This window comes from Equus asinus, chromosome 27, assembly GCF_041296235.1.
Source record: "Equus asinus isolate D_3611 breed Donkey chromosome 27, EquAss-T2T_v2, whole genome shotgun sequence".
Taxonomy (NCBI): Eukaryota; Metazoa; Chordata; class Mammalia; order Perissodactyla; family Equidae; genus Equus; species Equus asinus.
In genome coordinates, this window is record NC_091816.1 from 23,914,388 (window position 1) to 23,942,021 (window position 27,634).

At 40.6% G+C, this 27,634-nt stretch overlaps 1 protein-coding gene across 5 annotated transcripts in view; it reads right to left on the reverse strand.

Moving 5' to 3' along the window:
* The window catches only part of SNX25 (sorting nexin 25), a 127,559-nt gene that overhangs the window by 55,969 nt on the left and 43,956 nt on the right, over positions 1-27,634 (reverse strand). For all 5 annotated transcript variants that reach the window (XR_011498886.1, XR_011498885.1, XM_044760699.2 and 2 more), the window contains exons 5-6: positions 27,031-27,217; positions 5,043-5,113 (exon numbers count right to left, since the gene is read on the reverse strand). Coding sequence is in view for 3 of the 5 variants with exons in the window: in XM_044760699.2 (XP_044616634.2) it covers positions 5,043-5,113; positions 27,031-27,217 (258 nt within the window). In the remaining 2 variants the exon portion in view is untranslated. The remainder of the gene's footprint in view (positions 1-5,042; positions 5,114-27,030; positions 27,218-27,634) is intronic.

Consider the following 27,634-nt stretch of genomic DNA (forward strand, 5'->3'; position numbering starts at 1 on the left):
TGTTTTTAAAGATTTCAACTAATCAACGCTTTCAACTTTTATTTCCATTTTCCATATGTGATTGCGCATTATGTTGTTTCTCCAAATCTGTTAGGGCCACAACGTGCCTACACACCTGATCCCTAAAGGAAGGACCTTTCGGGGCCCAAGTAAAGCCTCCAGGTGCTAGTCTAATTGGACGTTCACGTAAGCCAAACGAATCAGAACCCTGGAGCCTAACGTGAAGTCACCCTGGCATGGAAACCACTTCTCCCCAACTCTAAGCCTGTAAGGTTATTTCAAGCTAGTTTTGCATCCACGAGAAGCAGAGTCCTAGACTTTAAGAACGGAAGAGACTCTGGCTCGGAGCCAAACCAAATAAACCAGGACTATCCAATTGGAATTTGGAATAAAACTTAAAAAGTGAAATAGGTTTGATCAAAGAACTTAAGACTTGACTTATTACTCGAGTTCAAAGGTACTAAATAGGTCCATGCCAGAAACCAAGCTAGACACTTGAACATGCTGTTTAATTTAATCACTGAATAAGTACTAAAGACTCCTAGAAATCCCCAATTACCTCCTGCATTGTCCAGTAAGGCAGCCACGAGCCACTCGCTTAAGCTGGCTTTGCCACAAACTGAATTTTCAGTCTCCACCTTCTTTTTTTTTTCAACAGCTTTATCGAACTATAATTCACATACTATAAATTTTACCCATTTACCGCAAACAATTCAGTACATTCAGAGTTGTACAACCATCACCACAATCTAAATGCAGAAACATTTTCGTCACCCCCAAAAGAAAACTTGTACCCATTAGTAGTCACTCCTCATTCCCCATGCCACCTCATCTCATCTCTACCCTGACAGCCCTAGGTAACCAATAACCTACTTTCTCTCTGTATAGATTTGCCTACTCTGGACATTTCCTATAAATGAAATCATGCAATATGTGGCCTTTTCTAACTGGCTTCTTTCAGTTAGCATAATGTTTTCAAGGTTCATCCAAGTTGTAGCATCTATCAATACTTCATTCCTTTTTATTGTTGAATGATATTTCATTGTATGGATATACCACCTTTTGCTGATGGCCATTTGGGTTGTTTCGACTTTTTGGCTATCATGAATAATGCTAGCACAAACATCCAAGCACAAGTTTTCTGCGGACATGTTTTCACTTCTCTCAGGTATATACCTAGGATTGGAAACTCCAGGTCTCATGGTAATTCTACATTTAACATTTTGAGGAACCGCCAAACTGTTTTTCATTTCCCATTTCCACTAGTAATGTATGAGGGTTCTAATTTCTCCACATCCTTACCAACACATGTTATTATCTGTTTTTTATTGTAGCCTAGAATTCTAGTGGGTGTGAAGTGGTATCTCATATCAGTTTTGATTCGCATTTCCCTAATGTCTAATAATGCACAGCATGTTTTCATGTGCTTATTAGCCATTTATATATCTTCTCTGGAGAAATATCTATGAAAATCCTTTGCCCATTTTTCAATTGGGTTGTCTTTTGATTATTGAGTTGTATGTGTTCTTTATATATTCTGGATACAAGCTCTATATTATATTTATGACTTGGAAATATTTTTTTCCATTCTCTGGGGTGTCTTTTTAACTTTCTTACGACACATACAAGTTTTTAACTTTTGATGAAGTGCAATTTACCTTTTCTTGGTCACTTATGTTTCCCTTCATTCTTATACAGACCCACACAATTTGCTAGAGCACTGATGCCACGGAGCTTGTCTGTTCTGGACACGAAGACACACTGTGACTGAAATCACCTAGACGGTTTCAGCTATTCCCCTTCTGGCTGAGATTTCTTACTTCGAATCCTATTACAGACTTCAAAGAGACTAATTTAGAAAAAGCCAACTACTGGTACCAGAATTAACCCAAAAGGAGATTAATGTAGCAAATCTTAATGTGGTCATACAGCTTACTGAAAATAAATGTTCCTAGCATTTTCACAAAAAAGGAACTACAGAGCCATCTTAAACTTATCAGTTATAATGTTGTGGGTTAAACTGTGTCCCCTAACAGATATGATGAAGTCCTAAACCCTGGTACCTGTGAATATGACCCTATTTGGAAATGGGGTCTGTGCAGCTGTACTCGCATTCAGATGAGTTCATCTTAATTAGGGCGGGCCCTAATCCAGTACGACTTTGTCCTTGTAAGAAAACAAACAGAGACCCAGGGAAAACGCCATGCGAGGAAAGAGGCAGAGATTAGAGTGATGTGTCTTCAAGCCAAAGAATGCCAAGGAGTGCTGGCAACACCAAAAACCAAGAGAAAGGCGTGGAAGAGATTCTTCCCTAGAGTGTCCAGAGAGAGTGTGGCCCTGCAGACACCCTGATTTTGGACTTCCAGCTATCAGAACTGCGAGAGAACACATTTTTCTTATTGAAGACACCCAGCTGTGGTACTTTGCTATGGCATCTCTAGGAAACTAATACATATAATAAACCAAATCCTTCAGTTATCATTAAAATTCAACCCAAATACACCAAATTTAAAGTAAATTTTGCCAGTTAATTTGCCCTTATAACATAAAATGCACATACACTCTCATGTTAAGTTTTCACTTAAACCCTAAGCACGTTGTAAAGGGCCAATCTTGGCAGCTTAACTTCGTAAAAAGCAGGAAGACTAAAATCCCCTGGAGTATTAAACTATGTGGACGCAGAGGTTGGAGATGATCATCACTGCTGGCCAGTGACATCAGAGAAGTAATGAAACCAGCCTCCTATGTTCTCTGTCTCCAGGCAAAAGAGCTCCAAGGCCCCCAGCGAGCTCAGCCTGTTATTTGCCTTTCCCCCACTGTGTGAACAGAAGGAGGCCAGAACGTCCTAGACAGTTGTAAGGACAGCCTAGATGGAAAATGGAGGCATGAAAGAAAGAAGTGTCACTGAGCATGTCTAGTACCATAACTGTTATGGGCTGAACTGTGTTCCCCCGATCCCTAAAATTCATATATTGAAGTCCTAGGACCTCAGAATGAGCATATTTGGAGACAGGGTCTTGAGAGTGGCAATTAAGTTACAACGGGGACACTAGGATGAGCCCTAATCCAATGGGATTGGTGGCCCTGTAGGAAGAGGAAATTCAGACAGACGCGGACAGAGGGAGGATGATGCAAAGACACAGGAAGAAGAGATCCATTTACAAACCAAGAAGAGAGGCCTGAAACAGATCCCTCCATCACTGCCCTCAAAAGGAACCAACTCTGCCAACACCTTGATCTCAAACTTCTAGGCTCCAGAACTGTGAGGAAATAAATTTCTGTTGCTGAAGCCACTCAGTCTGGGGTACTTTGTTACGGCAGCCCTAATAAACTAAGACAATAACACAAAATAAGGTATTTTTCTGACTAAACTCAAATAACAAGGTGGAGCACTGAGAAAAGATAATGGTGGCAACGAGAAATCCATCTCTACTATTCTCTTTAAAACATCTGTCAGACTCTCTGAAATGAAGCACCTTCTCTGGGGGAACTCTGAGAAAACGGAGAGGAACAGAGCCGGCGCTCTTGTAGGAATTCATCAGATCACATCCCCTTTGCTCAAAAGCCCCCGAGGACTTCTTTCCTCCTTCAGAACAAAAGCCAAAGTCCCTGCAGCCCGAAAGGCCCCTCCTGTTAGGGTCCCCGCCGCCTCTCTGATCTCACGTTTGGCTTCCCTCCCCTGACTCACTCCTTTCCAGCCACACAGGCCACCTGCTGCTGCCTCAGAGTCTTGCACCTGCCCTTCCCCAGACACCCTCAGGTCACCAGGTCTTGGTTCACAGGTGACCACCAGGGTGAGGTCACCTGACCTGAATGCACAACCAGCCTCCACTCCAGCTGAACCAGCATTATCTACCACACGCCTCCCCCACATCTCTGTTCTTCCCCAAGGCACATGTCGCCGTTTGAAATATGGTACATTCTATTCTCTTATTGTCTGATTCTCTCCCAGCCTAGTTTAGGGACTCAATGAATGAGAGATTTTGTCTTGCTCACTACCGCATCACAATCACCTAGCCGGTGTTCAGTACACATTTCTAAATGAACGCATTTGCACCATGTTCCTTACTGGGCTGAGATTAAGAATTAGTGTCTCCTCATAATCTATACCTTCATTTCCTTCTTTACAAAGCTCCTGCCTTCTGCCAGTGACTCAGAGACAATAAACCTCCCCAGCCCAAGCTTCCTTTTGCCTCTGCGTGCTAAACAGAAACCTGGGAGCACATTTCAAGTCTCTGGGCCGCCTCTTCCTTGTTCTGTTAGCCCCCTACTCCCTGACAGGGACTTGAGTGAGCCTGGAGATCTCCATGGACAGAAGTGTTTGCTGCCTCTCAGCTACGAATCAAGACCTGCTGTGCACTCTAGACACTAACATGTCCTTCAGCTTCATATGTGAGAGGGGGAATAACCTAGCATCAGGCAAATTATAAGGAAGTTGAGAGCCATCTTCACACCTTAAGATTCCTTAGTATCATGCCTGAGTAAAAAATCTCTTCATTTGGAGGGAAACAAACAGGAAAAAAAAAAAAAAACACAGAACTTTTTTTTTTTTAATCTACCAGAGTAGAAGGAGGAAAGAAGCTCTTCACATTACAAATGTTTAACTAAAGGAAAAGGTTAAGTAAATTATGAAACATCAACTCACTGGAGTCATTTAAATGACTATCAAGATTATGTCTCAAGATGGAAATATTAATGAATATTAAGATTAAATTTTAACACGAGAAAAAATTAAGAAATCATGTTTAGTTTAAAAACATAACAGAAGCACTATATAGCCAATGATTTTAATCTTCTAGAACTATGCCTACAGATGAATAAAGTTTACAAGGGAACAAAGAAATACAAACGAACGTTTTTGTTAGGATGAAATTATAATGACTTTCTCTAACGCTGTTACACGATGATCTTAATAAATCTGACATATTTAAATGTAAGCCAGAAGAATGCTCATACTTGCCAAAGCTCTGACAGGAGAGAAGAGCGGGGATGGACCCAGGCCCTTCAGAGTGTAGAACTGAAGAAAACAAACTGGTTCTTACCCTTGTGCCTCTTCAGCTGGGGAAAGCTGCTAATGGTAGTTGCTTGGATTATTTCCACTACAATTTGATACCTGATTTTTAAAAAGAGAAAAAGAAAAGATTGAAAGGAAGAAAATACTATTTTCAGAGACACTTTTAGACTACATTTGTACGAATCAAATATAACACCAGAACTGCGAATCCCGCCCAAGGATCATTAAAATTATCCAACACGGATTGAGCCAGGCGCTATGCCATGGCACGTGCTAGCCATTTCTGAGACCCTAACGTAAGAATCATGAACTCACTCCCCCGACTCCAATCCCTATACCAGAAGCATTACCACCTGCCCCTTCTCTGAAGATAGGAACTTTGAGGTTATGCTCAACTCCTCCCTCTCTTTCAGCCCCCACCACTATCCTCCCCTTCCCCCACCGGCAACCCGAGCCTATTGATTCTACCTCCTAAATCTACACTGTCCGATAAGGTGGCCACAAGCTATATGTGGCAACTTTAATTAATTAAATTAAAATTTTAGTTCCTCCATTGTACTAGCCACATTCCAAGTGCTCAATAGCCACATGTGCCTCATGGACCATACCGTACAGTGCAAATGGAACATTTCCATCATTGCAGGAAGTTCTATTGGAGGTGCTATCCTACCTACTTCTCAAAGATGTCCTCTCCCCTCCAGTCCTACTGCCACCGTCTTAGTGATTTCCCTCATTACTTCTCACTTAGAAGACCATTCCAGACGAAGATAATCAGAGTATCTGCAGTGGAAGTCTGGCGTCAATACTGTTTAAGCTTCCCAGGTAATTCTAACCCACAGAGCGAGTTGAGAACCACAGGAATACAGCACCAGGTGTATGTATGTGTGACTGAGAACAGCTCCAAGTCAGGAAAAATAAAAATTTATACTTTCAGTGCTGAGGACAATCCTAAAGTTGTGGCTATTCTGAGCATATTCAGTTGGGCTTCATGAACCCAAGTTCTTAAGGGCTACTCAATGGTTCCTAAGTATTGATCGACCAAACTCATCTATCCTGTTTCCTAGCCCTTAATTACGCTGACTGATTAAGAATCTGACCATAATAAAGCTATTTAACATTCATTCTTACTCTGAACACAAACTTGGCTGCATTCTAAGATTTAACGCCACATTTGGCTGGCTTTTAGAGCACAAAGTAAGATACGTTCTTTTGCTTTTCAACAAAAACCCAGATGACACACACGAATTCATCACAGTCATAGCTATTCATGGACTCTTCACAGATTCACATCTTTTCATGTCTTCACTTGTGTAATATAAATATTGACACCTGCCTCTCCTCACCTCAAAGAACAGGCTGCTGGGAGCATTGTTGGCATGTCACCTGGAGACTGTGGCAGACGCTGCTGGTTGCCAACATCCTTTCTCTCTTCCTTCCTCACTATCTGAACCAGTTTTATCAAGGAAAGCAAGGCACCCAGCTAAAAATGCTAACCTTCTCCCTAGCAGGTAGGGACGGCCATCGCATATAGTTCTAGTCTATGAGATATGAGCAGAACTTGCTGGTCCGGGTGGGGATACCAGGAAAGCTTTCTAAAGGGGCAGACCCCACAGAAAAGCCTTCTCAGGCTTTCGTCCTTGTCCTCCCCCAATTTTCCTGCATGGAACTAGGATGCCGTTGGATGAAGGCACAGCAGCCATGAGGACAAAAGTTGCAGGCTAGGAGGTGATGTAAAAAGACAGGAGTAGTTTAGGTCTCCAGTGACATGACTGAGCCATCACAACGCCCCAGACAACCTATCTCAGAATATCTTGTTAGACGAGGAAAATAAATCCCAAACTTGTTTAAGTCACTGTGTGTCAAGCTGTCTCATGGCCGAACGCCATCCCAAAAGATAGGGAGCTCTTTGAAGACTCCATACACAGAGAAGACATCTCGAGGCTGAATACACACTCAGGCAGTGTTCTCCAAACGGACACCTCGCTAGGGCATCAAAGATCAGTAGTTTTCTGATGGAACTGCCTTCATTTCTCAAAATAATGGTAAAACACAAAAATAGCTCTTTCCATGAATTTTCCTGTGAGTTACTGAATGACTGAGGAAACAATAAGAAGAATACACAGGGGCTGGCACCGTGGCCTAGTGCTTAAGTTCAGCACACTCTGCTTCCACAGCCCAGCTTCGGTTGCCAGGCACGGAGCGACACCACTTGTCAGCAGCAATGTTGTGGCGGTGACCCACATACAAAATAGAGGAAGATTGGCATGATTGTTAGCTCAGGGCAAATTTTCCTCAAGCAAAAGGAGGAAGATTGGCACAGATGTGAGCTCAGGGCTAATCTTCCTCAGCAAAAATAAATAAATAAGTAAATAAGAAGCATAGACAAACCTAGTACCTGGAACCATCAAAGTCTAACACTCCCTAACCAAGTCTGCAATTTAACCTTGGACTTAGGTTCTATGAGTAGAAAGTACTGACTTCTCACTCAACCCCAGCACCTGTCTGCAAACTCCTTGTGCATTGCCACCTGGATGACCTGCAAATAGACCAATGTCCTTTCATACAGCAATTCCAATCTCAGAACTTATCACAAGGAAACCATTTAATAGAAGCAATATATATATATATATATATGACTATATATATACACATGCTTGTCATAGCAGCTTCTACAAAGAAAAGCAGGGGAATAATCTATGTGGTCAATATGCTTTCATCAAATAAACAGCTGTTAATCTTCTTCTATGTTCTAGACACACAGGAATCACCAATATGGTCCCTGCTCTCAGGAAGCTCTGGGGACATATCAGACTAAGGGGAAAGCGCTCAGCCAACAATATTTAGAATTACAAAGATTACCTAAAAATATATTTTAATGACAGACTAATTCAAAGATGCAAAATAGCATGTATATTTATGACTGCAGATATGTAAATCTGTGGGTTTATGAACCAGGGCTACAATATAAAATAGGGATAAAGGAAAATGAAAGACAGTTGTATTAAAATGGTAGAATTATAAGTCATTTTTAAACCTTTTCCAAACCGTCCATCTACTTATCTCAGCCTGTTCAAACTAAACTTACCTTCTTTCCTGCATGGGAAGCTTTCCTTACCTCTCCACGTCTGCACTAACATCATCATCCCTCTATCCTTCCAGGCTCAAAATCTTAGCATCTTAGACATCTGCCCCACCAGTAAATTTCAGTCTCAAAGCCCTACTGATCTGTCCTTAGAATCTCTAATTAAGCTCCCTTCTTGTTCTTCCTTTTGTCCCCACCCCAGTTCAGGCTGTCTTCGCACACGTGAGTCACTGCAATGGCTGAACAGTCTAACTGCCTCCTTGACTTCAGCTCTTTCTCCCATCAAAACCATCCTGAGCACCCCTGTCAAAACATGGTCCTAAAGACCACTTTCATCTCATGCCTCCCTTGCTCCACACCTCCGGTGACCTCGCCAAAAGAGTCACCCTGCATTCCAGCCCGCCATTCCCTCTGCAACTTGGCACTGGCCCTCTTACCCAACCCAACTTCTTTTTCTCCTCAATATAAACCTGGACTTAGGCCAGGCCAGTTCCTACACTGCCCTCCCCAAACTAGAGTCACTTTCCAAGCTTTTGCTCATGCTGATTCCTTCTGGAAACAATCTCCCTACTTTTCCATCTAACTAGATCTTCCATATACTCCTTCTTCCCTCGAATCTTCCCCAGTCTCTCTAATCCACATTAATCTTTCTCTTCTCTGAAATCCTAAATTACTTCTGCTCTCTAGTAGCACCTATTCACACACCATTGTATATTGCAGTTATAAAGAGTCACATTTCCAGAGTGCTAGGAACAAAGAAAATGGTGTGCCCGGTCCTTTAAGGACATAACACTTCCTTAAAAAATGGTAACACATTTAAGCCTAAGACAAAGCTGTGGCTTTGTTTATAATAAAGATATGCTACCTTTTTTTCCTCCAACTAGCTCATGAGCCTCTCTGAAGAAAGGGATTGTGTCTTGCATTCTCCTATAGGACCTACCTTGGCACTAAACATATGATAGGCCCTCAGTAAATACTAATGAGTGCTATGGAATGAAGGTTTGTGTCCCCCCAAAATATGTATGTTGAGGCCTAATCCCCAGTGTGATGGTATTTGGAGGTGGGGCCTTTTGGAGGTGATTAGGTCATGAGGGGGGTAACTTCATAAATAAGATGAACGTCCTTATAAAAGAGACCACGTCCACCACGTGAGGTTACAGTGAGAAGACAGCCATCTACAAACCAGGAAGTGGGCCCTCCCCAGACACGGAATCTGCCGGCACCTTGATCTTGGACTTCCCAGCCTCCAGAAGTGTGAGAAAGAAATGTCTGTTGTTGGAGCCACCCGTTCTATGGTATTTTTGTTACAGCAGTCCAAACTGACGAAGACAACAAGCTAAATTAATAAGCATAACATCTGTAACACAACAGGTACAAACAACAGGAACAATCTCTTCCTTTGATATTCTTAGTGATTCACATTCTGGAACAAATGAGTCATCAGTGGCACTGAAGAAAATACACACCATCTGAGTAAAGAGATAAATTTTCAAAAGGAATCCATAAAATCATAATGCAATACTAGCTAACATTTATAGATTTCTTTCATTAGGGACCAGGTACCTGTTTAGATACTTCAATTCACATGATCTCAGTTAATCCTCATAAACAATGTGCCGTAATTATCCCCACGTTACAGAGGAGGAAGTCGGAGCTCAGGTGGATTAAGAAATCTATCCAAGGTCTCACAGCTTTTAAATACCAAAGCCAAAATTACAACCCAGAACTCCCTGACACTAAAGCTCATGTTCTTAATCATGTTCCCACTACCCTAAAATTCAATATAGGTTAATGTTTATCTCGTCTAAAGCCTTTCTAAGTACATAAGCACAGCCAATGCCAGACAATCTTTCCAGCCTTACTGCCTTCTATATCTCTCTCACATCCATTTTCCTGCCAAACCAGACTGCACGCAATACAACAAACACACTCCAGCTCCTTCCTGACTCCCAGCCTTCACTCTGTTTCTGCTCCCTCTTGTATGCAACCCCTCCCCCTTATCTGCCGGAATTCTATTTGTTCTTAAACACTCAGTTCATGGCCTTTCCTCTCTGAAACTTCTTAGATCTCTCTCTTCCACAGGCGAAATATTTGCTCCTATCCACTTCTTTGGCTCTTTACACTCCACTTCTGGTCTTAATATCTTGCTTCATATTTAGCTATTTATACCCACATGGGTCTCCGACGCTGGACTACGAACAACTTGACGGCAGGGGAAAGAATCCAAGGATCCACAAGCAATTCATCTTTATATACACCAGGCCTCCTCACGCAGTGCTTTGCATACAGCAGGCATTTGAAGGCGATTATTAAATTTGCAGAGTTCACCTTCACTTGATACCAAAAGGTAAAGTAGGAAATGAGTAGCTTTTTCATTCTCAACAAAACCATATAGCATATACATCCAAATGCTGGCTATCCTGATGGCACGAGCTTCCTGGTCCTCTGGGGACCTATTCAGGTATACCGATACCCAGTACTCTCTGGGCTTTCTTCCTCCAGAGGGGAACATGGACTTGCTGGTGCCAAGTTTGGTTCAAAAACCAGGAGGACCTATAGTTGTAAACATTCTCCTGGTCAGAAGTGCAGAGATTGGGGCCGGCCTGTAGCCGAGTGGTTAAGTTCATGCATCTGCTTCGGTGGCTCAGGGTTTCACTGGTTCGGATCCTGGGCGCGGACATGGCACTGCTCATCAGGCCATGCTGAGGCAGCGTCCCCCATGCCACAACCAGAAGGACCTACAACTAGAATATACAACTATGTACTGGGGAGCTTTGGGAAGAAGAAGGAAAAAAAAAGGAGATTGGCAACAGTTGTTAGCTCAGGTGCCAATCTTTAAAAAGAAAAAAGAAAAAAGTGCAGAGATTGCTGGTATGTGTTTTTCCAAATGATAATGTAAACCCAGGTATTAAGAGGAAGCAGCCTGACAAGAATTCAGCTCTTTTCCAACCTTGGCAAGACCCTACCTACAGTATCCCTTTCCCAGGGACAAGGGAAAAAAAAAATCACACAAAGAGAGCTGCCACCAGCCCGTCTGAGTCACCACCTCACCTCTCTTTATCTTTATTCACTTAGCTAAACAAATAAAGACTTGGAGAAGGTGTGTATTGATGAACTCTTCCCACCAAGGTTAAACTCACTTGAAATGCCACACAGTCCTTCAAAATCACCTTAGAAATCTATAGATGTATTGCCCTTCTACTGGCTGTTGTTGAGAACAGCCTTGGAATTCTATTAGAATTGATTTCAAAGTTATTTAGGAGCCAGAGAAAAAAAAAATTAGTCTCTTCATTTTATCAGGCACACCTAGACAGATTTTTTAAAAAATAATGCTTTATTATTAGAGCCGTCTTGGGCGTGCACGTGCTGGAATGTCATGGGAGAGTCAAACGCAGACAAATCCTAGTCTCAGGTGGACAATATGGTAAATGGTTTAAAATGCTGTTTCATGTTAAAAATAGCAAGGATCTATTATAGATTGGAATACTGTATACACACAAATGTTTAGAAAAAGTTAAAAACTTAAAAATAATGTTTTCAGAGTTGCCACAGGCTACTTGTACTAGGCTAAGGACAATGTTTTCATTAAGGGGACTTCAGCTAAAGAGTTTGGGAAGAAAGCAAGCCACGATGACTTCAGCTAGCTAAGCGGAAGGTGTCCCCCAATTCAGGAAGTGTATTGGAGCAGTTACGAACGTGTGCTGTGCCACCCGACCTCCTGTGTTCAAAGCCTGCTTTCAACACTCACCGTGTCACTCGGAAAATTACTGGAAATTCTAAAGCTCAAGAGTCCTCATCCGTAAAAAGAAGAATAACTGTATTTTTCCTCATAGGGTTGCCATGAACACTAAATGAGATAACACCTTTAAAATATCTGGAACAGCGCCTGCCCACAGTGAGAGTTCAGCACTATGTGTTAAGTATCATTATTGTTCCTTAACACTGCGGTTGACTCTTTAGGTATGCACAACTTAGGGACATGGTATGTGCATGTGTTTGTGAAACACATATTAAAACATTGTTAAGTAGCCTTACTTTTTCCTAACTATAAGAGTGTCTTGACTTAACCAATCACTGACCACCAGGGTCACTGTAGTCCAACAAAATCAGGTTTATTGGCCCAATGCAAGGAGCAGGAGGAACTGTGGGGGTGTCTTCCCCCAAAAAAGGAAAGGTAAACTTACTATGAGATTCTGGGGACAGGTGGAGTGTAGATGAAATGTAAATGAAGCAGCATTGTGACAGGCTCAATGCAGGGCTGTGTAAAGGGGTCAGTTTCGGGTGGATCTAGGGTTCCATGTCCTTGGAAACAACAAAGTTAAGACATGGAATGTTGAGTCCAGAAACCCCTTATCTGCAGCTCTGCGTATGGATTGTAAATGAGGCTGCTTGTCTCTGTCAAAATGATTGAAATCCTCCAGGCAAGGGTAGGATGTGTCATTTTTACTAATATAATTTCAAACAGCAAAGTTTCTGATAGTCTGAGAGTTTAGAGAGCACAGTTCCTCAGTGAAGGAGAAAGCAATAGTCACTCAAAGAGAGGAATCAGTATGACATTTTGCAGCCACTAGATAGACTTGGAAGAAATATTGTTTCCTGTTAACTTTGTATCCGGCTTTAGTGTCTGTGATCCCAGCCTGATAAACGGCCGGCAGATTTTACTTTCTCTAAAGTAACATATGTTTATCGAAGAAAATGGGAAAATATACACAGCACAACATTCCAAGTTAACCATGATTAACATCTGGTATATCTTTATAACTTTTTCTCTATGAAAACATAATTCTTTTTTGTTTTATGAGACTGAATTTATGCTACAAATACTGACTTAGAGCCTTTTTAATTTATCAACTTAGAGTTACTATCTTCCAATATTATTAAATATTCTAGTGCAACACCATTGTTACACAGCAATCCAGACAGAGGCACCAAAATGTTTGTTTTAACCAAACCCTTATTCTCAGGCATTTTGGTTACTTCAAGCTTTTCTCTATTTTAAATAAAATTGCAAGAAACATTCTTGGAGAAATCTTTCCATACATTCATGATCATTTCATTAAGCTAAGTTTTTATAAACAATAATTGTATCAAAAATAATGCACATTTTGTGATCTGTTTTCATAATAGAAAATTGAGTCACAGAAAGGTAATAATTTATACCCCATCAGCAGGACATGCGGTTGGCTATTTTCCCATACTCTTGCCAACACTAGGTGCCATCAAATTTTTCGTCTTCACCAATATTATGAACAAAGACAAGTATTTCATTTTAGTTTTTATGTCTGAGCGCTCCTGCAGATAACAAGGTTCTGAGCTATCTTTTCACGAGGACTGCTGAACGGTTTTCAGCAGGAAGGGTCAAGGAGCTGGAGCACAAACAAGGCAAATATTTCTAATGTTTTAGAGGAGTTACATGTTCTTCCCACTAAAGGGGTTGTTTTTTTTTTTTTTTTAAAAATGAGGTCATAATTTATAACACTGTGAAATTTCAGTTGTACATTATTATTTACCAGTCACCATACATATGTGCCCCTTTACCCCTTATGCCCACCCCCCAAATCTCCTTCCTCTCTGGTAACCACTAATCTTTTCTTTTTATCCATGTATTTCCTTATCTTCCGTATATGCCTGAAATCATACAGTGTTTGTCTTTCTCTGTCAGGCTTATTTCACTTAACATAATACCCTCAAGTTCCATCCATGTTGTTGCATATGGGATGATTTTGTCCTTTTTTATGGCTGAGTACTATTCCATTGTGTATATATACTACATCTTCTTTATCCATTCAGCAGTCAGTGGGCACTTAGGTTGCTTCCATGTCTTGGCTATTGTTAATAATGCTGCAATGAATATAGGGGTGCATAGGTCTTGCTGAATTTTGATTTCAAGTTCTTTGGATAAATACCCAGTAGTGGGATAGCTGGGTCATGTGGTATTTCTATCTTTAACTTTAGTTTTTAATTTTCCATAGTGGCTGCACCAGTTTGCACTCCCACCAGCAGTGTATGAGGTTCCCCTTTCTCCACATCCTCTCCAACATTTGTTGTTTTTTGTCTTGGTGATTATAGCCGTTCTAACAAGTATAAGGTGATATCTCATTGTAGTTTTGATTTGCATTTCCCTGATAATTAGTAATGTTGAACATCTTTTCATGTGCCTCTTGGCCATCTGTACATCTTCTTTGGAAAAATGTCTGTTCATATCCTCTGCCCATTTTTTCATCAGGTTGTTTGGTTTTTTATTGTTGAGTAGTATGAGTTCTTTATGTATTTTGGAGATTAACCCCTTGTCAGATGTATGATTTGCAAATATTTTCTCCCAGTTGGTGGATTGTCTTTTTGTTTGGTTCCTGGTTTTCTTTGCCTTGCAGAAGCTCTTTAGTCTGAGGAAGTCCCATTTGTTTATTTTTTCTTTTATTTCCCTTGCCCGAGTAGACATGGTATTCGAAGGGATCCAAGAGGAATGTCAACAAGCATACTTCCTATATTTTCTCGTATGAGTTTTATGGTTTCACATCTGTACAGAGTTCATTGACCCCCGCCCCCACCTTCCAAGAACACTGGGCCTGGGCCCCACACAAAGGAATGTGTCTGGACTCAGGGCCAAAGATGGCCACTTCAGCCTTGACTCCAAGGCACCAGTTCCAAAAAATACGTCCTGCGTCATGTTCCTTGTCTGGGCTGGCCACCCCGACAGGCACCTAACAGGACTTTAGAAACATCCCATCCGTGGGAACAAAAAAGATAAAAACACCCCATCCATGGGAACAAGAAGAAATAACTCAAAATATCCAAATGGTTGAAACCCTGAGTCAGAACCCAGAGAAAACTTAGGATAAAAGGGAGTCACAGCCATAGAACAATTGGAAGTCTCGCTGAGGAAAGGATGCTTTGCCTAAGACCCAGACAACCGGCACTCCTACCCACCATACAAGCTATTGGGACTTCCCCGGCTGATTGTGGTGTGGATGTTGTAAATACCAATTTGTTGTTCCCCTTTATCCCTGCTCCTTGTTCTGTTTCCCTTTATCAATAAACTTTGATTGCTTCAACAACCAAGTAGGCTTGGCGGTACCTGTCATTCTTTGCCCTTTGCCACTGTGGGCAACAACATCTTCCCTTCAAGCCTTTGATCCATTTTGAGTCAACTTTTGTGCATGGTGAAAGCTAATGGTCTACTTTCATTCTTTTGCAATGTGGCTGTCCAGTTTTCTCAATATCATTTATTGAAGAGATTTTACTTTCTCCATTGCATGTTCTTAGCTCCTTTGTTGAAGATTTGCTGTCCGTAGATGTGTGGTTTTATTTTGGGGCTTTCAATTCTGCTCCATTGATCCGTGAGTCTGCTTCTATGCCAATACCATGCTGTTTTGATTACTATAGCTTTGTAGTATATTTTGAAGCCAGGGATTGTGATGCCTCCAGCTTTGTTCTTTTCTCTCAGGATTGCTTTAGCTATTTGGGGTCTTCTGTTTGCCCCATACAAATTTTAGGATTCTTTGTTCTATTTCTGTGAAGAAAGTCATTGGATTATCATTGGGATTGCACTGAATCTGTAGATTGCTTTACGTACTATGGACATTTTAACTATGTTTATTCTTCCAATCCATGTGCATGGAATATCTTTCCATTTCTTTACGTCAGCACTGATTTCTTTCAATGACGTCTTACAGTTTTCATTGTATAGGTCTTTTACCTCCTTGGTCAAATTTATTCCTAGATATTTTATTCTTTTTGTTGCGATTCTAAATGGGATTGTATTCTTGAGTTCTCTTTCTGTTAGTTCATTATTAGAGTATAGAATGCAACTGATTTTTGTAAGTTGATTTTGTACCCTGCATCTCTGCTGTAGTTGCTGATTATTTCTAATAGTTTTCTGGTGGATTCTCTAGGATTTTCTATATATATAAAATCATGTCATCTGCAAACAGCGAGAGTTTCACTTCTTCCTTATCAATATGAATACCTTTTATTTCTTTTTCTTGCCAAATTGCTCTGGTCAAAACCTCCAGTACAATGTTGAGTAAGAGTGGTGACTGTGGGCACCCTTGTCTTGCTCCTGTTCTGAGAGGGATGGCTTTCAGTTTTTCCCTATTGACTATGATGTGGGCTGTGGGTTTGTCATATATGGCCTTTAGGTACTTTCCTTTTATACCCACTTTATTCATAGTTTTTACCATAAATGGATGTTGGATCTTGTCAAATGCTTTCACTGCGTCTATTGATATGATCATGTGGTTTTTATTCTTCATTTTGTTAATGTGGTGTATCACATTGATTGATTTGTGGATGCTGAACCATCCTATGTCCCTGGTATAAATCTCACTTGATCATGGTGTATGATCCTTTAATGTATTGCTGTATTCAGTTTGCCAACATTTTGTTGAGGATTTTTCCATGTATGTTCATCAGCAATATTGGTCTGTAATTTTCCTTCTTTGTGTTGCCTTTGTCTGGCTTTGGGATCAGGGTGATGTTGACCTTGTAAAATGTGTTAGGAAGTGTTCCATCTTCTTCAGTTTTTTGGAATATTTTGAGAAGGACAGGTACTAAATCTTCTTTGAATGTTTGGCAGAATTCTCCAGAGATGCCATCTGGTCGTGGACTTTTATTTTGGGGGAGGTTTTTGATTACTATTCCTATTTCTTTACTTGTGACTGGTCTATTCAGATTCTCTATTTCTTCTTGGTTCAGTTTTGGGAGGTTGTATGAGTCTAAGAATTTATCCATTTCTTCTAGATTGTCCAGTTTGTTGGCATATAGTTTTTCATAGTATTCTCTTATAATCCTTTGCATTTCTACAGTATCCATTGTAATTTCTTCTCTTTCATCCTAAACTTATTTATTTGAGCCTTCTCTCTTTTTTCCTTAGTGAAGAGTTTGCTAATTTTATCTTCTCAAGAACCAGCTCTTAGTTTCACTGAGCCTTTTGATTGTTTTTTTGGTTTTAATTCCATTTATTTCTGCTCTGATGTTTACTATTTCCCTCTAAAGGTGTTTTCTTTAAACCTGTTTTCCACTTTTCTAGTGTGCAGAAGGCAGCTGATTCCACAGAAAGACTAAGGCACGTGTCTAACCTTTTTCCAGTCGTGGCACACATGGTAAATGATAATATTTGAACAGAACACTGGGGTAACCAGCCATCCCACCACCTACCCACACCAGGGCCGAGGAACCCTTCATCTCCACACACCTATACCCTATATGAGTCACATCAGTTAGAGAGTTCTGGACCAGAGCAGCCTGAGGTGTCCTGAACTTATGTAAACGCATATACACACACACCTCATGTTACATATACAGAAAATAATCCGGAAATACATATACCAAGTATTAACCATTTTCATCTGTTTGCAATCAGTGATTTCTATTTTCTTCATCTTGTTTATATGTTTTAGTCTTCCTAAAATAACTACACGCTACCACGTGTTCATTTTCTTGTTTCCAGTACAGAAATTACACGTTACAGAAGACACCAAAGCTCTGTCCCCACTGGCTAGCTGGTGTCCTTTAGTTAACCTCGAGAAAGCCAGAATTTTTCTCTCTGTTATTTATATCTAATTTCTACTTCTACTAGTGTTCCTCATATTTTTATGTCAGCTATTAATATCATTATAAAGTGTTCACTTATACACGTTTGGCACCACTGCTATATGTTTCAATTCTTACATTTTTCTGAAATAAGATATTATTTTGTTGCCTCATCTCATCCGTTAATCCTATGCAAGCTGGCTGCATAGGATTTGATTGCCTTCTCTTTGAATTTGGTTGCCTTCTCTTGACAATTGTTATTTTTTTCAGCTCTTATTGGGAGTCTAGCATGTCCTGACAACTGTGGTAATGCATTACATGCACAATCTCACTTAATTATCACAACAATCCTATGAAATAGGAAGAAGTTTCTCCATTTCACAGTTAAAACTCAGGTTCAGAGTTTAAATAACTTGCCCAAGGTCAGGCAGCTTGCAAGCAGCAAAGCCAAAATCCTGTGAAGTCCAGCTCTGACTGACTCTTAAGCCCACGTTCTTGGCCAGGGTCTACTTTAGATGCATGACCGATCACCATAGGTTGACTTCTCATGTTGTCGACCCTCATTTGCCTCTAGAAAAACTGCATTTCTGTCTCGTGCAGGGTCATCAAAAGGCACAGTATGTGTGGCCACCACTCAGTGCTCGCTGGAGCCAGCTCACAAGGCTGTGCCAACTCAGGAGAGCTGGCTGTTAAATTTTCAGGAATTAAACCTACTATTATTAAAATTGCTTAACTTACAATTAAATACGTTAAATTTTTTAAAAGGTAAAAGTACTCAAAACTTATCATGTCCTAATCATTTTAGTCATTTTACTATTATCTATGCTCGAGGTTATTGACATCTATTCTACCAGTGTGGTGGAAACACTGTATATATAAAATGGTATGCTACTGCAAAGGTGCCAACCCTTCATTCAGTGATGTCATGCTGGTGACTTTAAATTGGCCAGGGTAGGAGTAACACTACAGAAATCAGCAAATGCTACAAGTCAGGCTTTCTCACCCCTCCCCCTGAAAAGCCAGCTATTAAAAATTACCAGCATATCACTTCTACCACCATTCCCTTGGCAGACCTCATGAAACATAAAATTCTTTTCTGTTAAGTAAAGACTTAGCACCAGTCTTTTTTTTCCAAGGGTAAAAGCACTCACCTCACCCCACCTCCAACTGCATATTCATTCTAAGTATAAGAAGCTCCATCTCTGATCTCTCTCCACTCCGCATTCACGCCTCTCCTCTCCTCCCTAGAGAAGGAAGGGCTTTTTAATCTGATCACAGAGGGGAGGGAGGGCCTGTCAAGCACAGTCCTTCTGTTCTCCTTCCTCGTAAGTGCTGGTGTTCTCTGCCTCCGAGGGCAGCCAGCAAGTGGACTCTGCAGCTGCCAGGGAGCTGGGGAGGGAGGGAGAAGCAGGGACAAGGCGGCTTACTCGGGTCCAGTGTAGCTCGGTGGGAAAGACCGTCTAATCCTGAGACTCTGTTTTAGACAGTGCACTGCTTGCAGATATAAACCACAGTCTCCATGACCTATCTGTAAAAAGACTGACATTTTGGTCTTCATTTGCCTTATTCCTTGGCCCTAAGATGGTTCACATCTCAGGACAGAGAGAGGAGCATTGCTATTTATTGGGCCTCCTCAAGCCTCCAAATGAAACAATGCATTCCAGTGGGCCACTAGTAATAGATCAGCGGTCACAATAAAATTAAATCTCTTTGCAATCCTTGGAGAATGATTATACCAACAACAACAATAGTAGAAGCTATCAATTAGGAATATGCAGATCCTAGGCCAACTGCTTTACACAAACTGACTCGTGGCCCCAACTGTCAATCATAAAGCAGATACACCTCACCCGCAGTGCCAGCATTGCTCAGTTACAAGCACATTCTTTAATTTCAGAGAGACCAGAAACTTTTTACACCAAAACCCTCGCTTCTCATATCAAATTTTACAGGGCTGCCAATACTTACCTTGCCTCCTAAATGAAAATAATTTGAGTTCTCCGATATGTTTATTCCCACCTCTGTGCCCTCTGCCATTTCCCAGACACCAACAGAAGGAATTATATTCTGAAGTCACGTACTGTTATTTTTCATAAAACTGAAAGATCCTTTAGAGCATTTTTCTTAGGCAGCCTCGCATTTTAATTGGCTTCTTTAAACTAAATTTATATTCATTTATTCTTTTCACAAAAATTTGCCAGGTTCCTCTTGTTTTACACTTTATGATTTCTCATCTCCTTGTCCACCCACACGAACCCTTTCCTCAGCAATTTATATGTGCTTATTGATCTCTGACACGGTGCGTTAGTTCATCACGAGGTATGCTCGATTTCTTCTTTCATGTTCCTTTTTAACGTAATCCTATTTTAATGTTCATGATTCACAATAAATTTTCAGAGTCACTGTTCAAAACACTCAACATCCAAATAATTTAAATTCTTCTACAGAGAAGCATGCAATTTTAAGAATTTTAATATTTTTAAGACATTATCTTTATGTGCAAATGCACCAAAACCAATTCAGAGGTGAAAATCCATCCCCTTAATATTTAAAGAAAAAGTATTTCACAAACTCCCTCAGTAACCCACTCCCTTGTTAATTTATGATCTAAGTTCATCCATCCATTGTGCCCACTGCCTCTTGCTTTATCCTAGTAAAACAGAAAACACCACATCAATCTCATGTACTACATAAAATGTTTCCTTCTCTTCTCCAAGCTTAACAATCCTTAATCTTTTTCACTTTAAATCTTTCATTCATTAGAATTTCCTCTCTACTATTTTCAGATTCTCCATGTTGCTCTTTAAATGAGGGGTCAGAAGTAAACAAATCCAGAACTGAAAAATCTACTAAAGATTGTATTGGTGGTAAATGAAATTACGGCAGTGATAGGCTGCTCTGATTTTCTTTATTACTACTTGTTTCTCTGGCAGTCTCTCACTGTCTTCACAACAGATGATGGTACTTCGGCCAGTGTTGTTCTCTATGCAAGGATGAGGGCCTGCAAAGACTCGTGGACAGTGGAGAGTCATGGCCGTGCTTGCAGGACACCCCGCAAGGTGGGGGCCCTGTGTCACCGCTGTTCTCTGCCCACCTGGCTAGCAGGTTTCCCAGCTTGACACGTGGGATTTGAAGTGAGACAGTGAATTCACATCCCAGCTCTGTCACTTACTAGCGATGTGATCCAGGAGAAGCCACTTTACTTTCTTCACCCATACAATGAGAACAATAGTATCTAATTCACACAGTTGTTATAAGGATCAGATGATTATAAAGAACCTGCTATTGTGCTTAATACATATTAGATAGTCAACAAATGGTACCTTAAAAACAAAGAGAGCTTCCCCTTCTTGAGCATTTGCTTGGCGTCTCTTGAACCTTGTCAAACGTCCAGTCCAGGACACCACACAAAGCTGGTGTGGGAAGTAGCGCTCTCCTGCCTCAGAGTAACTATACAACACGCAGTCCTGTAGTGAACTTGCTATTTGCCTATTCCATAGCCATTCTTCTTTCTCCCTTAGTAACAGAATCCTCCATTTTCAACTGAGCCAAAGGCTGCCCGGAATAAGACTACTTACATCTCAATTGCTCTGACCAACAAAATATAAGCAGAAATGTCATGTAACAGCTTCTAGAAATTCTCTTGAATGACAGTGGATGACCTTTGCCACCGTCTTTCTCTGCCTTCATTCTGCTTCCTGGAATTAGGAAGTGATGGATGGCATTCTAGAAAACACCCTTAGGATGGCAGAGCAGTGAGCCAGGAGGAGCCTGGGTCCTTGAGGAGGGTGGAGGCCCCAAACCAGTCCTGACTGCCTACTCCAGACTTCTTATAAGAAGATATAAGAAAGGAAAGGATAGAAGATATAAGATAGGAAAGATAAAAGATATAAGAAAGGGAAAAACCTTCTGTACTTTGCTAAGTCATCATCATTTTGCGATTCTCCTACAATCTTCAGCTGAATCTAATTCTAACTAGTATAAATATGGCCAATCTATTCATGGGGTTAAACCAGTGGCTCTTCATCAGGAGCAATTCTGAGCCCCAGAGGACACACGGCAACATCTGGAGACATCTTGGGTGTCACAGCCGTGGGAGTGCTACTGGCATCCAGTGGCCACAGGCTTGGGATGCTGTTGCTGTTCTACAATAAATAGAACAACCCCTGCGACAACGAATTATCCAGCCCCAAATTCAATTTTGCCAATGTTGTGAAACCTTGGGTTAAACACATCTCTCAGGAAGGCTGGTGATCAAATGCCCACTGTTCAATAAAACAAACATGGGAGAAAGATGAGGTGTCCTGATTCATCAACATTCTCCTCCACAGACCTACTCTATATCCCAAACAGCGATAAACAGTTTCCAGAGAATTAGAACATACCTAATGACATGACGTGACATCTAGCCAAGACATCACATTGGTAGCATGTGGGAGAATATTACATTTCAAAGAGACTCTCAATGCTAGTTGCATGTTATAATCACCTGGGGAGATTTTAGAACACACTGATGCCCAGGTTCCACTCCAGACCAGTTATACAAAAATTCCTGGGAGTGAAGCCTAGGCATCTGTATTTTTCATGGACAAGTAAATAATTTTCACTAGAATACTTCTTACAAATACGCTGAAGAATTACACAACTCAGCACTGGATGCATTCCTGGGCCATAATCTGCCTCCTCCTTCACAGGAGGTTCTATAAGGGCAGAACCCTCCCTTTCTCCTTTGTTTAATGTTTACTTTGACTCCTGCTTTATCTTCAAAATAAAGAAACAACAGTCTTTTCTCCAGTATCGTTGTAATCGTCAAAGTTCACTAATGGATGCATCTATGCTCTGAACTTGGGTTTGCCCTTCCTTGACTGTGGTCATCATCCCACCACCCACACTGGCAGTGGGAAACCTATTCAGCTGCCCCTTAATATCCCGCATCAACATGACATTCAGATTTTTGGCTCCTGTTTTGTCAGCAGAGTTGATCACCGCTCCTACCAGAAAATTCTAATTATTATGCCATCCAGCCACCACATCCTCACTCTGACATCTGGGATGCCAGAAAAGAAGAAAAAAGAAGTCACTACAAAAGACGGTGGGATATCCAACTGTAATTTTTTTTAAGCCTGAGTGATTCTAATATACGGCCAGGGTTAAAAAACACAAATTTAGTACAGTTGAAGGAAGCATTTCTAGCTCTATAATCCTACTGTGAAAGCATCTCATGCTGACTCAGAAAAAAAAACCAAACTACCACAGAACTACAAATATCACCTTCAAGGGTTTTCTTGTCTGTTCTTCATGCATTCCAGCCTAGCAGAGTTGAAAGATTTTTATTTTCTTTAGAAAATATGCATCTATCTGCCAAATATGTATGAAATAAAAGTGGATGGTTTCACCACTGCTTAGTTTAAATAAGACACCTGCCCTGCCTTAGGCAGCCTACCTCAAAATTTTACGAAGAGCAATTTGAAGACAGTGACCTAAAATATCAATAAAGTCAGACAGCAGAGGATGCTAATTGTTCCAGAAAAACAAGAGAATAGTTCCGACTATGATTGAAGAAAGCAGCTCCATTAGAGCCAGGCAGCTGATAAGCCTCATCGATGGAGGCTTCAGACAGGAGTCTGAGATAGGAAGCAATTTTGCCCGTCAATAACAGTAAGCAGACCTGACCTTTGAATAGAGAGCAATTCTTCTATCAGATAAACAATAAGCAGCCAAGTAACAAGATAATGTAGGCAACATCACCTACTGCTTTCAGCAAAAAGATCAATCTCTGCCAATGCAGTTGGACTGGTAGCTTTGCTAGTTGGAGCTGTGCAAGAAGCAGGGAACAAAGGTTAGCCCTCAGGTCTGTCCCTAAGATACAAGGAATAGGGACAACAGCCCCATGGATAAAAGATACACTAGTGCTATATCACAGAGAACTAGCTGAACTTCTAATATACAGCAAAGCCCGAGGAATTGTCTCATAGTCACAGGTCCAGCAGAAGATGCCTCAGGAAAGCAACTCTGGATGTGTATATCATGTGTATATGTGTATATATGCCTTTCACAGTATTTTCTCCTAAGGTTCTTTGCTAAGCTTGTTGAGGAGACTAAATTCTTCAGGATTACTGTGAACCCATAGATGATGTTGCCCAGTGCACATGACTCTTTCCAGAAGTCTACAATCCTTGTTACAAAAGAATTTTGCAGCCCTTCTGGGGGAAGTTATCAACATATTTCCCAAGATTTACACGAGAAAGCAAAAGCTTATGGAGGGATCGAGGTCATAAGACTAGGTCATTCCAGTGGGACTCAGGCATTACATCAACTGAGTTAAATCTGAAAATGTATTCATTTTGCTTCTAATAGAGTAGGCACTTCAAGAGTGTGACTATCTAATCACCAAAGTACCTCCAAGTGTCCTCCCATTGACTCTATACACCTTGTTGGGAACACAACGTCTAAGAGTAAGGAGAAGGACACAGAAGAGAACATAATACACAGCACAGGAATGATGCACAAAATGAACACCCCTTCCTGGTGTCTGCACTGCATCACTTCTTGTGGGTGGCAGGTATATAGTGACAGGAGGTGATGGTAGGAAGAGGTTAGGAATCTGTAACATTTCATTTTAGTCTCATTTATCAACAGTCACTGATAATACTACTGAAGATGCTCAATGATCACTCAAAAGGTATTATTTAAAGTGCAAACAACCCAAATTTTCCATTAACTGACAAAGAAAATATGCTATATTCATATAATGGAATATTACTCAGTCAACAAAAAGGTGTTCATAGATGCTACAACATGGATGAACCTTGAAAACACTATTCTGAGTGAAAGAAGTCAGACACAACTGGCCACATGTTGCAAGGTTCCATTCATACACAACATCCAGAACAGGCAAACTCAGAGAGACAGAAAGTAGATTAGTGGTTGCCAAGGGCTGGGAAGAGAGGGAGGAATGGGAAGTGACTGCTAATGGGTACAGGGTTTCTTTTTAAGGTGACGAAAATATTCTGGAATTACTGGTGATGGTTGTACACCCTTTGAATATACTAAAAACCAGAGAATTGTACACTTTAAAATGGTGAATTTTATGGCATGTGAATTATATCTCAATTTTTGAAAAAAACCATTCTCTGGTTCAGCATTTCTACTGCCCCTTAAGTCTCCCAGTGCGCAACAGACGGCCTGCTTCCTGGGACTCCATGCGTGTTATCCTTCCATGTCGTCCTACTTATGAGATCAAGAGGAAGTGAGGTCAAAGAAAGACTGAAGTGCTCATGCTGTTTTTGCTCCATTGCATATGAGAGGGAAAAGGGAAAATTGTAAAAGCAGAATTTCTAGTGTAATCTTTGGCCACTTAGATGAAGGTACTCCACAACGCTCCTACTGTGACAAAAGCAGGTGGTCCAATCATCCTGAGGCAGGAGACACCAGGCTTTTGTTTTGTAAAGGCCAATTCTGGCTGAGCTACGTCTTTATCTACTAGATGACCAACTGCCAAGATTAAGGTATTTACAGAATTTCAAATAGCCCTGAGCCTTTGGCAAGTACATCTGGAAGAAGATAAACCATTAATTCTTAACCAAGATTCATTCGTCTTATAATGCAGGAACTTCGCTCAGATAGAAAATGACAGATGGTGCTAGAGTACCAACAGTTGATCACTCAAAATAATTAGTTCTGATAAAAAAAAATGTCTTTGGCACCCTTTGTTACACAATTAACTATGTCACCATGTGTGCAGTGCTGGAATCTTTTGTTTGGTACACAAAATAGAACACTCATTCACAAGTCTGGAAGAAGGATGAATACCGACTGACTTAAGTATCTGCCACTATTGATCCTAGATTATTATCTTAAACTCCCTTGGAGTTATTAAATGGTCCATGTCTGACCTTATCATTTAGCAAGAGAAAAATGCTTAGGAATTCAATGCATACACAATTTATCAACATGAGGTATCATGTGCTCACAAACAATGTCTTAGGAGGAAACTGTAATTCCACAGTGGGTGGTCATCGCGTGACCTTGGTCACACCAGATGCAGCACATCTGGGAAAGTATAAAAGCACCAGGTAGAGGAATACTGGAGCGTAGGTTTGAACAGCATCTCTAGAATCAGAGCCTGGTGTGTAAGCGTCCTTTAAGAATTTCAAGAAGAGGAGGCAACAAAGGTGTCCCGTCATTGTGAACTCTTTCAGTTTCTATGGAATGACACTTTTTTTAAAAGGAGTCAAAGGAAGCCATGGTAAGGATGACCTCTGAGTAGATGTAAGCTGTAAGCCTTAGACAACAAACCTGGAATATTGGCTCTTGGGTTCTCGATCAGCTCCAATGTCACAAACATCAAAAAAGAACTTCCAGATTTGCACGTACATAATCACAAATCTATTACAAGTGAGTACCAGATAGCTTATTCAAGACTATGCAAAGAAAGAGAAGCGTAAACAAAATCTCCAGAGATTGTATCCCATAAGAATGAAATTACCTGTAAACAAAATCATACAATTAAACCCATCACTATACATTTGAGGGAACTTAGAACGTGATGCAGTTTACGAGGACACAACGCCATCTACAACATATGCCTCTTTGACAGTGTATTATTCAGACCGACCAGAAGATGAATTAGCATAACCCACCTTAATGTTAACCCTAGTTCAGAGGCAAATGTGGCAAGTTGCGAGTCCTCAAATAGTTCAAAGACCCGTTTTCAGCCAATAGTTTACTCTTCCACCAGTGATTTACCAAAATTAGTTTTCAGAAGCACAATTGACAGATCAGAGATTCCTCTCTTCCCCATGTATTCTCGTTTGGGGACACTAAAACAGAAGGGTTACTAGAGAAACAGTGCTGGAAAACCACAAACTACACAATACTATATAATCATACTGTATAGGCATACACCATAAAAAGAAAAAGAAAAAATAAACCCACAACACGCACACACTCACTCCTAAAATATCTCAAGTACAGTAAGGAAGATTGAACTCCACTATAAAAGAGACTCCTGGGATACATTTTAAAACGTTTTCTCAAAACAATTAGTCAACAACCTTTTATTCCCAATCGTGGGCCTCTGCATTTTTTAAGAAAAATGAAAATCAACACAATGTTCTCCATCATAATTTAAAAAAAACATCATCGCCTTCCAAAGCTTTTCTAAGGCAAGCATCTGAGCAGCCAAGCAGGTACGCCTAACAACTGAACAGCTTTCAATCTATTATAACCTAATTACATGAAAAACATGGTACTTTGAACAAACTAATTCCACTGCTAAAGGAAAAGCTGGATAAATTTAGTTGTCACTGAACAGCAAAATTTACGGACTTCCTTTTTAACCTAAATAGGCAGAGGATGATAACTAGCAGCTATTATCATGCTATAATGGAAGACCAAATACCTTAGTTGCTTCAAGAACTCAACGTCAGAGTTGCTGTTAATGAGCTTGATGAACTCTTCATAAGAAGGAGCGTAGGTGTAGGCTCGCTTGTGATGTTCATTCATCTGTTCTCTGTGCTCCAACTGGGCAAGTAGCATCTGGTTAATGTAACCAGGATTACTAAGCAGCTCCACTAATGGCTTCAAGACTGTGGGAAAAAGAAGAAAGCGCCACTTGAAAAGGTATTCCCTTTTAAAGTAGTTGTTTTTATGTTATATAATTGAAACTACATTTGGGAAACATTTTTAAAATACCTAAATGGGGGACTCTCTCTCTTTCTCTCTCTCTCTCTCTCTCTCTCTCTCTCTCACACACACTCACACACACACATACACACACACACAGCCAGCCATCCCTCTGGGTATGCTACCAACTACGGCTACAATCAAGCAGTTGTTTTAACAGATGAGTTAAATGTAAAGGAAAAATCAAAGAAAGTCATTTGGAACCCAAGTTGCTAACAAAGCTATCGAAATTAAGTACACTAAGTTTTTTTCTTATATTTCTTTTATAAGGCTCAAAATGTTTTGTCCATAGAAAGTCAACATTCTCCCAACTGGTGAAA